The 13,657-nt window shown below is 36.0% G+C and overlaps 1 protein-coding gene across 1 annotated transcript; it reads right to left on the bottom strand.

Annotated features, from left to right (window-relative positions):
* Nucleotides 1–5,676: 5,676 nt before the first annotated feature.
* On the bottom strand, nucleotides 5,677–12,612 carry LOC142639321 (uncharacterized). The gene is made up of 8 exons (XM_075813525.1): nucleotides 12,259–12,612; nucleotides 10,871–10,971; nucleotides 9,931–10,126; nucleotides 9,734–9,826; nucleotides 9,075–9,134; nucleotides 8,845–8,919; nucleotides 8,536–8,616; nucleotides 5,677–6,705 (listed from the first exon to the last, which is right to left on the bottom strand). The coding sequence occupies exons 1-8, from the start codon at nucleotides 12,472–12,474 to the stop codon at nucleotides 6,316–6,318; spliced, it is 1,212 nt and encodes a 403-aa protein (XP_075669640.1). The 5' UTR covers nucleotides 12,475–12,612; the 3' UTR covers nucleotides 5,677–6,315.
* Between the last annotated feature and the right edge of the window lie 1,045 nt (nucleotides 12,613–13,657).

Genomic DNA, 13,657 nt, shown 5'->3' with positions numbered 1-13,657 from the left:
TCGTCCCTGAACCTGCTAGATTCCCCTTTCTTCACATACTTTTGCAGTTTTCCTTTCTGTATCAACTCCTCTATCTGCTCCTTTAGATCTCGGCAGTCTTCTATATAGTGACCATGATCCGTGTGAACTCGGCAGTACTTCTTCTTGTCTCAGACATTAGGGGATGAATGTAATGGTCTCGGCCACTTGAGGTAGTGGTCATCCTTAATCTGTGTCAAAATTTTGTCAACAGGCATAATTAGGGGGTGAATTTTACCGTTCGAGGAGCTTTTTCATCCTTCCGTTTATCTCCGTCACTGTTTCGACATCCTGGGCGTTCCTTTTTTTGTCCTCTACGATCGTCTTCCTTCCTTCCCTCTTTTCTTGGCTTTTCTTCGTCCATTATGGCTGCTAACGCATCTTCAGCATTCATATACTTTTGTGCCTTCAAAAGCATTTCTGCCATCGTCTTAGGTGGATTCTTTGCAAGCGAAACCACAAATTCTCTAGACTTCAGCCCTGCCTTAAAGGTCGTCAACTGTACCTTGTCGTTAGCGTCGTCTAACTCCACGGTTTCCCGAGTAAAGCGTTTCACATACGACCGCAAGGTTTCTTTCTCCCCTTGCCTAATAGTGAGTAGGTGGTCCGCTGGCCTTTTAGAACGTTGTCCTCCAATGAAGTGGCGCAGAAAGGCGCTGCTTAACTGTTTGAAGTTGTCGATGGATGAAGTTGGCAACTTCGTGAACCATTCCCTTGCAGCTCCTTTAAGAGTAGTAGGGAAAGAGCGACACAGTATTTCGTCAGGGGACTGTTGGAGGCCTAAGGTCGTCTTGAAGGTGTTGAGGTGGTCTTGGGAGTCCTTAAGCCCATCAAACGGCTCAAGCTAAAGCAATCGAAATTTCGACGGCATTGGGCGTTCCAAGACCGCTGCAGTGAAAGGAGAGTCTGTTGCCCTGACCATTCTATCTAGGCTCTGATGCGTCTTCTCCTTGATGGCATTTCTCAGCTCGTCCATCTCCTTCCTCATTTCTCGAAGGAGATTAGAGTTCTGTTCGTTTCGAGTAGTGGGCCTTCGGCGGTCACTTCTTCCATGGATATCTCATTCATCCTCCTGGCCGGCTTTAGACCGGTTCTCCTCCTGTTGAAGCCACAGCCTCATCTCTTGATTCTGCCTGGTGAGCTCTTCAACTGCACCTTTTCGTCAGCGTCGTCTACCTCCAGGGTTTCCCAAGTAAAGCGTTTCACATACGACCACAAGGTTTCTTTCTCCCCTTGCCTAATAATGAGTAGGTGGTTCACTGGCCTTTTAGGACTTTGTCCTCCGACGAAGTGGCGCAGAATGGAGTTGATTAACTGTTTGAAGCTGTCTATGGACGAAGTTGGCAACTTCGTGAACCATTCCCTTACAGCTCTTTTAAGAGTAGTAAGGAAGGAACAACACAGTATTTCGTTAAGGGGCTGTTGGAGGCCTAAGGTCGTCTTGAAGGTGTTGAGGTGGTCTTGGGGGTCCTTAAGCTCGTCAAACGGCTCAAACTGAGGCAACCGAAATTTCGACAACACTGGGCATTCCAAGACCGCTGCAGTGAAAGGAGAGTCTGTTGCCTTGACCATTCTATCTAGGCTCCGATCCGTCTTCTCCTTGATGGCATTCCTTAGCTCGTCCATCTCCTTCCTCATTTCTCAAAGGAGATCAGAGTTCTGTTCGTTTGGAGTAGTGGGCCTTCGGCAGTCACTTCTTCCATGGCTATCTCCTTCATCCTCCTGGCTGGCTTTGGACCGGTTCTCCTCCTGTTAAAGCCACAGCCTCATCTCCTGATTCTGCCCAGCGAGCTCTTCAACGGTGGCCGCAAGAACTTGGACTTGCTGAGCTAAGGCTGTTATATCCTGGTTGGACTCCATCTGAATATTGAAGTTGGTAGGACCTACGTTTTCGAATATGAGTACGAAAATGTCAAGTTCCCACAGACGGCGCCAAAATGATGAAGCACAAGCTCGTCAATCACAGGGAATGCGTCCAGATGAAACCAAACCCTTGTTTCCACAGAGATGGAATCAACGAAGTTGCTCCCTTAGTGTAGTCATCGGTGTGGTGTTTGCCACAACGTCTCCGATGCCAAAGTTATTATAAGGAAAGAATAAAACGATATGGTAAAAAAAAAACAAGTAGTATTTCTCAGTGTGTCTATGTAACTTGTGCTGGCGCTTGTGAGGATCTTATATATATCTTTTTACAACCTCTAGTCGTTGTGGTAGTTATTGTGGTTTTAATGCCTCTTTTAGTAACACCTTAGGCTCTGTAATGTGAACTTCAATAGGCGTTCAATGGTCTGTACAGCTGTTTTTGTAACCGTCCGAAACATATTGACTATATTAAATGGTTTGGATATCTTCGTCAATGATGTGGACATTTGATGGGCTCGTCTCCAAGAATGACCTCTTCGACAATGCTGATCTCGTCCATGGAAATTGAATTCGTCAATCCCATGATAACGGATCCCAAACACACGTTAAGAAGGGGGAAATGGTTCTCTAGTAATTTTGGCGGCAAAAGAGGGCAATTAATAAAGAAGAATATAGAATATGTAGCGTGTTGAATATACCCTATCTATGCCTTCATTCATGATGGGCATGAGACCAGGGTCGGCTATAGTAGTCCACGCGGTTGATGACCGTTGGTTCGTTTGTGGGGCCCACCAATTTAATTTCCAAACAGTTGAATGTTGATTCAAACTTTCGAAAGGTCAACTTTGTCCAATGTTCTTTGTTTTAATCTCGAAGCATTTGACCCTAATCTCAGTGTCCAATGTTGTTTTTAGTTGGAACAAGTTCTGCGGATCCATCCATGGAATTATAATATGCTTTCTCCACGATATGAAAAAATCCTAAACTTTATGTTTATACTAAACGTATCCAATCTTAATGTATGCTAATCCAGCAAGCAAATGAAACCTGGATTGATTCTCTGTTAATGTGCTTTATTAGTTGAGTATATTATAGTTTAAATATCATAGTTTAGGAATCAATTTCAAATTAAACCTCATATTTTCACAAGTTTCAAATCAAACAGTAGCATATGATGAACAAATGTGTCTACTATATATGAACACATTTTACTCTAAATTCTAAACTACACAATGTTATTTTGTATAAGTGTTTTTCATTAATAACTTAATGAGTTTATGATTTAAATTGAAACCTTTCTTTAAAGTCTAGGGTTTAATTTTAAACTTTTGAATGTGAGGGGTTTAGTTTTAAATTCCCTTAATTAAAAATATAATTTTTCCTTTAAAAAAAGAGTTATAAACAACACAAATTGGAGGTAAAGAATGACAGTAACAAATGAAAAGACAGTATATAGTAAATACTATTGGAAGTGTTGGATTGGTTAATACGAATTAAGCATGTAGACTTGTACAAATGGGAGAGGAAGTTTGACACAATTTCCATATGTGTTTGTAGACAATTAAATATATAAAGCATAATATATAGAAATAAATAAAATGAATTTATTTATCTAATATCTGATCATTGAGAATAAGTTTAGGGGAAAGAGAAAAAAAAAAGAATGAATAATTTGGAGAGAGAGAGAGAGAGAGAGAGAGAGAGAGAGAGAGAGAGAGGTTTCATACATATTTGGTCGTCAAATAGCTCATGGCCCACGGCCCAACCCAGAAACTTGGCAGCCCATCGAGCTAATGGGCGGTCTGGCCCATTGTTACTGACCCATGGATAGCCCACTGGCTAGTGGGTTAGGCCGTGGGCTAGTTTTTATGCCCATGGGTACCCGGTGGGCTAGCCCAGTAGCCCAGCTTGTTGGCCAAACCCGTTACCCAGTCCAATAACTTAGAATTTATAACAAAAAGCTATAAGAGGTGTATGAAAAATTGATCTTGAAATATTATAAAGGAATTTCTTAAGAGAACTCTCTTAACCATTAAGATACTTAAAGTAATTATGCTAAACTTAGTTTACTAAATATATATTTTTCTAGTAGTCTAGCAAATTTGAATTAACCATTTGATATTTTTTTATTAAAGATTAAAAAAAAAAACTATTTGAAGACTTAATAAAAAAATTTAAATAAGTTTCCATTAACAAAAGAAAAAATTAAATAGATTTGACTATAGAAAAAATTGTAATTAAGTATTAAATTTTTTTCATTCTTTCCTTTAAAAAAATAGATTGATTATTCCCTTATAAAAAAAATTGATTATTTATTTATAAAAATAATAAAATAATATGCTAACACAATCCTATAGGTAGCCCATTAGGCTCAACCCAGTAGCCTAGCTCGTTAAAGACAAAATGGGCATTGTCCATGAGCAGGGTCGTGGGCTAGGGTTTTCTCTTTCAACCTAGCCCGACTCAACCCATTCACTAGTTAATAGCCCATTATGCCCAGCCCATTGTGCCCCTAGGCCAAGTAAAAATGAGCCGGGCCAGCCTGACCCGGCCCATTGACGACCCTCACTGCAAATGATCTTTTATTTCCTCAATTTATTGGAGTTGTGGTGTAATGGGTGTTGTGGCATTAATGGAATGGTAGAATCTCGAGATTTATGCCTATGACTGGACGGAAAATTATTGTGTACTCCCGGAGTATCATAAATGCATACTCCCTTCTTTCTTATGAATGGTGGGTCTCACTAATTAAATTCATGGTAAGACTCACTATTTATGTGAAAGAGGAAGTATGCATTAATGGTACTCCAGGAGTACCTAATAATTTTCCATGACTAGAGATGGTGGGTTGGTGAAGCAAGAATCATAGACATCGGTTTGAGAAACCGCACCTTTCCATACTAGGTTCTCATCTTTCTATCTTTGGCCACTTCTCAATTGGACAATCTTGGTTGTACACTATGAGATGGAACAGGAAGAGTCCTTCATGGGTTGATTAGTGTAGTTGGATCATGGATGAACGATACTCACCAATATATATATAAGAAAGCAAAATGTTTCTTTCTTTTTTTTAACTAAAACATGAACCACTTTTTCAAGAAAACTGGATATGAGAGACAATAGTTTATGATTGCAATATAGTTTGTTTAAAATTGCCATATAAAAATGATATTGTGCAATAGGACAAACTATGGATCTCTCCCCTCCACTTGGGAGACTTAGACAGCTGCGTAAGTACCCAAATGGAAAGCCCTACCCAAGTTACATACTTTCGTTAAAAAATGGATTTGAAATACAATAGTTTAAGTCTTTAAGATTGCAATATAGTTTGTCTAAAATTGCCATATAAAAATGATATTATACAATAGGACAAACCATGAACCTCTTCCCTCCACTTGGAGGACTTAGACAATTGCTTAAGTACCCAAATGAAAAGCCCCACCCAAATTACATCCTACTTTTTAAAAATGGCTATGAGATACCATAGTTTAAGATTGCAATAGAATTTGTTTAAAATTGCCATATAAAAATATTGTACATTAGGACAGACTATAGAGCTCTCCCCTGCACTTGGGGGCTTTAGACAATTGTGTAAGTACCCAAATGGAAATTCCCACCCAAATTACATTCTACCTTTAAAAAAGAATTATTATTATTTTATCACAACCATTTTCATCATTAAATAGTTAAAAATGAAAGTAATTTATTATGCGGTTAAAATTGTGTAAGGAACAATATTGAAAAGATAAATGTAAGAAAGTGAGAAAAAATAAAGTTAATAGGGAGTTGATAATATTTTAAAACTAAATTTTTTATAACTCCAAATATAGTAGTCTAAGGATTTAATGTGAATGGTGAAACTTGGAAACTTAGGTCATGTGGGTGGCACTTGTAAATGGCATCCAAATATACTTTCCTTCTGAATGTATCAAAGTGAGCATTCCATCGAGGCATCAATGTGCTGTTGCCTGTTTGGGAGTAGCTGGTAACATAGAGCTCCACATTGTCATCCCAGAGAATAGTTAAATCATCACCTCCGTCCTGCGCCACATGAACTCGACCCTACTCTCCAATGGATACTAGTATAGGTCTTCACAAGAACAATGATACAGCTAGACCAAAAAAATAAAAATAAAAATAAAAACAATGAAGCAGCACTCAAAGAAAAAAGAAAGCTTAGAACCAATAAACGCAGCCCAACACAAAAGCTTCTTTGCTGCGCAAATTGATGATGTCCCAGGCTCCCAGCTTCTAATAATTGAAATTAGAATGAAAATAAAACTGTGGCCAATAATATAACCAAAATGCTGTTCCCAGGCCTTGCATTCAGCTATAAATTGCTTGGGTAGCCACTTATTTCACAAAAATATTTGGAAATCAAACTTGTTAGGAAGTTGACAAAAAGAATTCTAGGTAATGAAACAACATCGGGTCTCAAAGACCTTTATGACACCTAAGTTTGTCACTCCATACTGCGTAATTGCAGCGCTTTCGATGATTGTCTGGGACATCAGATGAAATTGTGACTTTCTCAACGAGGACATTTCCATTGCAATCAATTCTATATGAAACATCTAGTCCTTCCAAACTCAAGTGATAAGTTATTTCCCCGATAGGAGAAGCCTGATCAGTTATGTGTGTAGATGCTTTCTCATCTTGGTAATTGTCTGAATCAGAGGTATTACCTAATGCTATACCATTTTCTTTCTCAACACGATAGTCATGAGGTCGATTTCTCTGAGCCAGTGACCGAATATCCCATGAAAGCACCTGCTTTATTAAACTTTGGAACTCATCTGGTGATGCATAAAGTGACTTCTTTTCCTGGAAAAAAAAGGATCTCAATATTTAAATAAAAATTAGAAGCATAAAAAGGCAGAGGTTAATATCAAAACATAATGCCAATTAACTACATTGATATGATGCAGTAGAAGAAAGTAAGATACATAGGTACATACATAATCTACTAATTCAGGGGGAAAAAGGTCTTCTCATGCCACGTAGCCAGGCTGAATGAGTTTTAGTTAATGAACTTTCTAATCATCTTCTTCTTCTTTTTTCTCATTTTCTTCATCCATTTTCAATTTACAAATAATATAAAATCCAGGCCCCAAGTAGCACCTAAACTGGATGAATGCTGTCCATATTGGTATTAAAATAATCAATGAGTTCCAAACTCTACCACTAATATTTCTTAGTTATTACCCCCACACCATAGGCTAATAGGTGATTGGTTTATTTGCTAAGTAACATCAATAGACGTGTCATGTAGATTTGACTGAGAAAAAAGTTCTAGCTACTGTTCGCTTGATCAATTCTTAAACATTGTATATGTTGGGAAGCCGCAAGTTGACCGCAACTGATAGTCTATTATTATATGGTAGAAAAGAAGAGAAAGGAAAAAATTATTATTATTAATTTTTTTTTCCTGGCAATCACGTATCCTTTCATAGATGGAAACAAGTAGTCAAAGAAACCTCTAGAAATCACCAATGGGGACAAGTGATGAGATGTAGAAACATCAGTAACATCTACCCTGCAATTAGCAAGATGATATATCTACAAGAGATTAGGTCGCACCTAAGAATAAGATAATTTCAGGCTACAATAATTAATTTCTCTTATTACTTTGGACGATCATCATAATATCAATCTATTCCACAATTATGTATTTTCAGCAAATTGCTGAAGACTGTGCCTATCCTATTGTCAGAATAAGTAGAACATTTAGTGAGGTTGTGTGGAGAAATGACCATAAGCATTACTTATAAACCTTGCATGTCTTTATATATATAAGCATTACTTATAAAAAAAAAAAAGAAAAAAAAAAAGAAAAAGGAAGAGGATGTTAATGGTAGTAAACCTGGCATGTCTTTTACCTCAAGCCCCACATATTTCAATGGAATTAATGCTTTATTTTGAAGGGAAAACTACTATATTGTTTTTCTTCTTATTTGCATCCTGTATTCTTCTTCTTCCTTTTTTTTTTGAAAATTTTATACAAAAGGAGAATGGTGGTGCCTTACATAAAAAAAGAAAAAGAAAAGAAGAAGACATATCCACTGCACAAGGCTCGTGCTTATGCGGGGTCTGGGAGGGGCGGTTGGTAGATAGCCTTACTTCCAATTTTTGGAGAGGTTGATTCAAGGAATGGTGGTGCCTTAAATATTATTGAAAAAAAATAGGTGACTGTTTTGGGACTACAAGCCAAAGCACGGCTAACACATGCTTAGCAATTAAAATGCAGCTACTTCTCTTTAGCCCAATGTGGCTGCTGGAACCATAATGACTTTTGATCAACATAGTCCTATCTCATTTTAAATCCTGATTCTGCCTTTTCTTTTTGTATGAAATTCTTCCCTATGATTTCCTAATTGACTGCAAAATATTGTGTTATTTTAGCTCAAGTCGTCGCCTATCTGCATAATAAATCAATGCAGAAAAGCTGCTGCAATTTTTTTTTTTTTAATTTTAATTCATATAATTTTTTGTATGTGGTAGTCAGACATGCAGTCCATGTGCCCAAATGCTAGCATAAAGAATAATAAAAATATCATAATGTGCCAAATGCTAGTAAAGAATGTTAAGAATATTCTAAACCATCCCATCATATAATACAAAAAAAAAATTCAAACAGAACATTAAACCACTCACTGCTTTAACCCAACACTCAGCAAGAGTGTAAGGAAAGTCCTCAGAGAAGCTAACAGAAGATACTGCTAACAGATTGTCCTCCTGTGCATACAAAAATATCAATTGACAACAAAAAGGAATTACCAATAATGCATTACAAAAACAAAAAGCTGAGAGGGGGGGGGGGGTGTTGGAAGGGGAAAAAGGGAGAAAAGCAAACTCTGAGCCAATATTAGATAGACGATTTTAGTCTTCAATATAGCTTTCACTCTCAAAGGAAAAGTTAATATCATATAGTATGTGGTTGCTACAGAGCTTGAGAGATAATACCGTTACCCACTTCGGCACTCTTGCTCCTTCAATGCTATCACAGTATGGTAGATAAGGTTTGATATCAAGCACGGGCTGTGAATAAAATAAAACAATGAGCTTGCTTTGTGATTTAAATCATCAACATCACATGTAGATGCATTTGCTTTAAAATTATACCAAAGAAACAAGCAAAGAGAGCCAGAATCTAAATTAGCGTGGCTGGAAAAGACAAACAGTGGAAAACTTACTGTCCCATCAACCAGATCCACACCAGAGAGAAGAACCATATTATCTTGTACAGCCTCCACCTACAGTACACAGAATCTAGCTTTATTAAACTGATTATATTCCACTTCTTAATTTCCATACTCATCTTTTATTTAAAAAATCAACTTCTCACATAAAAATTGGAAAATAATGAAATCATATTAGATGTAACATGGTGAAACTTATTTAAAGAATAAAAACACACACACACACACAAAATATACATAATATGTGTGTGTGTGTGTGTGTGTGTGTGTGTGAGAGAGAGAGAGAGAGAGAGAATGGCAGGTTAAAATAATGGAGAAAGATATTTTAGGACTTTGTGCTACCTCCATGAGATTTCAAACCTCTAATTTGTAAGAAGGGCATATCTGGAATTCTTCCTACTATTATACGGGTAATATTGTTTGAGAAAATGATGCTCACCCTAAACATTAATTAATATTTCTGAAAAGGCCAACCTAGAGATGTTGGGAGCCAAATTTTCACAGAATTTTTATTATCTCATACTTATGGAAAGTTCAATTCCCCTCTTCTTAACTAAATTTAAATTTATATCATTCTAGGGAAAACTATTTGCATCTTTGCCTTTGTTGAAGCATACAAGAGATGTCTATGCACATGTAAAATTAGACCTTACCTTAGCAACGGTGAGTCCAATAGGGCATGGCCGATGTGGAGATCGTGTAGCAAAGACTCCCATCCTTCCACCTTTCAATTTTGGTACTCTCACCTATCCATCCAGCCAACCTTTTATACAAGTTAAAAAAGATATAGAGGAAACAATTATTAGCATGAACCATTGTTAAACAGAATTTAAATGGTAGAGCCACATACCTTTGCTTTGAACCTTGATTTAGATGGTTGCTTCCACAAATTCTCCAGATTCGTATTTAGGTGAAATACATATATAATCCAGAAATGAGAGTATTCTTTAAGACCCTCAAGGGATGCAGGAGGAACCCGAGATGGATCAAAGATCAAACATGCCCTAGCAAGTGGTACAAGTAAAGGTTGCCTGGGTGTCCCATTCCTGCACAAACAAAAACTGAATTCATTTTTGGGACATTAAAGAAGCAAAGACATGAATAACTATATGGACATGTTTATTAAGCTTTTACCAAATACATAGATAACACACAAAAATTGCACATTCAATAAATGCACAGGTTTTCATTAAAGAACTTTATCATGAATATATAAGGCAGCTGGCAGTAAAGTGAAAATTAATTTCAGATTCTCTGTCAACATTACTGGCTCTGAATAGCAGATCTTCCGATCAAACTTGAACTCTTCTAGAGATCAACAAGAAATCTATTTTATCCAAACCATACTAAACAATTCCATTCTAATCTCCTGCCAACAATTATTCTCTGGAATAAAAAGGAGCAAAGCGCTCATGTGAACATCCAGTTTCCTCACAGAATAATGATAGCATGTCTACTTATTTTATGCCCCTTTTATGTTAGAAAGTCCTTATTTTCTATTGAAATGAATATATCCTTCAATTAAACTAGCAAAACGCTCATGTATATTTCCAGTTTCCTCACAGAATAATGATAGCATGTCTACTTAGTTTATGCCACATTTATGGAATAGAAAGTTTTGATTTTCTATTGAAATGAATGTATATGCTTTTAAAGAATTTTACAAACACATTCCACCACCTTTAAATGCGACCCTAGGGGAAAAAATTTCTTTAAGAACAAAAGAAAGGATACAAATCTTCATAGCTGGACATGTTTATTTAAATAACTGATGATATTATTGCAAGCACCTAGTAGAGTAGCATGACTGGATGATACCAATAGGTGCCATGGGATAAGCAGACAATTCCAAATTGTTGGCCTGAGGGTGTGCTAGCCCCTTCCTTAATGCCTACAAAAAGAAATCAGTAAATAACAGAAGGACATAACCAAGCACAACAAACACTTGTAATGAGATACAATCGGCCCAATGGTAAATAGTTACAGAATTGCTGGGTCATCAACAACACAGAAAGAAAGATGTAAATATTCAACAACAGGAAAATCACAAACATGATGCCGCAATTTTTATTTTTTATTTTTTAATTGGTAAGTTGCACGCGCACCCAATGGATCTTGAACCCATGAACTCACCCTCCACCTAGACCTCATCAAATGGATATGACAGGAGTTACCAAGATCATTAGCTTATAGGACAAAGTTTAGCTCTAAACTGATTTGGAGTCATCTCCTCCAACCAACTACATGGTGGTTTATAAGACTATCCATGTGTATTATTTAAACAATTCACATGATTCATTTAAAAATTCATTTAACTAAAAATCTAGACATGAATGGAATCTTCAATCGCCACATAGTGGGTTGGAGGAAGATAGATCTAAACCAGTTAAGAGCTAAAACTTTTCCTAGCATTTATAAACCGCCATGTTACCTAGGCTACACACATGTAAGAAATTACAATGAAAAGCCTAGGGCATATACTCAAATACCGGAGATATCCCCAATGATTGCATGGATATTAGCCCCCGAACTCCGGCATAACCAACATAATAGATCAAGCACCACATACATCCCATCAATCATATAGAATATGACATGGCAGTAGGAGCTATGACAAAGAGAAAATTAAAAAAAAATTGACACTAATAGCATCTTGCAAAGCTCCAGGGAGGATGAAACATGATCCCTCTAGCTTGTTTGAGTTACAGACTATCACTCCCAAGTCCCAACAAATGGTTTTCATGTAAGAAATTCTTCCATAAGATTCAAACACACATAGTTTTTTTATTTTTTTTGGTTCTTTTTATTTTTTTTAAGTACTAGTGAAACATGAAGTAATGAATACTCAGTGGCGCATTACAAAAGTAATACCATTACTCCCACAATGAAATTAATCAAACAGAGTAACAGGAAAAAAAAATCATTAAAACACAGAAACTATTTTAGTGGAAACTGTAACAAAATAGCTATCAATTTACATTAATCTCTGCCTGAATTGGACAGCATTATTTCCAACAAAATTTTTTTTTTTGAAGGACCCACATGAGTTTATTGACGATAAGAATACAAAACTACAATTATGCACCTTTAATGATCCCATATTCGTTTTTGAGTCCTAACCCACAAAATAAATCTGCATAAAGTATGAAAATTTATCAGAGAAAAAGAAGAAGCGAACCTGCTGAGCTCGAATACGGCCTTGCCTCTCAGCACAACATTTGTCCAAGGAGGACTTGAGGGATTTCTCGAGCTGTACCACCTTGGATTCCAAACTCCTAGATTTCCTCCTCCAAATATAGAAGGACAGGGCTGTGGAAGCAGAGAGAGCTGTGGCGAGAGCTAAGGTTATGGTTGCTGTCAATGTCAAGTACTTCGAAGATTGGGAGGAGGCCATGGGAATGGGATTATGTGTATGTCTGTCTCTTTAACTCTGTCTTGAGTTGACGTTGGATTCCAAACCTCTCCCTTGTTTGTGTTTGTGTGTGTTTGTTTCTTAAAAATAGCAAAGGCTCCTTTGCAGTCAAATATGTATTCTTTGTTGGATTTTCTATTTTCCTTGTAGGGTTGCACTGTTGCTAGGAAGTACAAGTACAACTGTACAACAGAACAAAATGCCCAGGTAGATGGCATCCTTTGTGAAAGTATCAAAATAATCCTTAAAAAAAAAAAAAAAAGTGTTGATAAGAACTAGGGTATCAATTCAGGTTAACGTGTTGAATTCGTATCGTACTGAAATAAGGGTATTCGATGAAATGACTCAGTTCAAATATGATCTATTTAATAATCGTGTCATGATCTTTCAATTATAACTCTACATCTTAATAAAGTAGATTAACCTGACTCAATTTACTTAACATGCTTAGTAAACAGATTGTGTTGGGCTAGAAATTTTTTTTTTTTTTTACATCCTAAAATTAGTGCACATACATTTCAAGTCTTCAACCTACATTCAAAATAATATAATTCAATAAAAATATAATATCTATCTAGATATAAGTTTTTTACGTTCCAAAAGAGTACATACACTTTAAACTAAATTCATAATAACATAGTTCAACAAAAATATAAGGGTAAAATGCAAAACTGACCCTCTAAGTTTTTGAGAGATTTTATTTCAGTTTTTTAACTTTACTTTTGTTCATTTCAGTCTTCTAACTTTACTTTTGTTCATGTCAGTCCTCTAACTTTTAAGTTTATTCAATTAAGGTTTTTCTATCAATTTTCGTTATATGTTGTGGTTAATTTTTCAATTTTATAATTTTTTCTTCAAATTTTTTAAATTAAAAAAATTCAATTAATGATTGAAAAATATTTTCCAAATTTATTTTTCAAAAAATTTTAACAAAAATTAATGAAAAAGTCTTAATTGAATAAATCTGAAACTTAGAGAACTAAAATGAATAAAAGTAAAGTTAAAAAACTGAAATGAAACATAAAGAAAGTTAAAGAGTCATTTTTGCATTTTAGCCAAAATATAATATCCTTTGGGTTTTGTAAAGTTTCAATTTCCATTTATATCGTTTGTAAGTTTTTGTAATTACTCACTTTTTTTTTTTAAATTTAAAATATAGGTTGGA

The sequence above is a fragment of the Castanea sativa genome, chromosome 1 (genome assembly GCF_040712315.1).
Source record: "Castanea sativa cultivar Marrone di Chiusa Pesio chromosome 1, ASM4071231v1".
In the NCBI taxonomy this organism is placed as follows: Eukaryota; Viridiplantae; Streptophyta; class Magnoliopsida; order Fagales; family Fagaceae; genus Castanea; species Castanea sativa.
Note: the sequence above shows the minus strand (reverse complement) of the source record. Positions and strands in the feature narration are given on the sequence as shown.

What these genes read in the sequence shown, in the direction of transcription:
- LOC142639321 (XM_075813525.1), bottom strand. Translation starts at nt 12,474, where the DNA reads ATGGCCTCCTCCCAATCTTCGAAGTACTTGACATTGACAGCAACCATA. An exon ending in CAGTCATGCTACTCTACTAG is followed by an intron (nt 10,127 to 10,870) that starts GTGCTTGCAATA and finishes TTGTTTGTGCAG; the next exon opens with GAATGGGACACCCAGGCAAC. An exon ending in TGGATCTGGTTGATGGGACA is followed by an intron (nt 8,920 to 9,074) that starts GTAAGTTTTCCA and finishes TTTTATTCACAG; the next exon opens with CCCGTGCTTGATATCAAACC.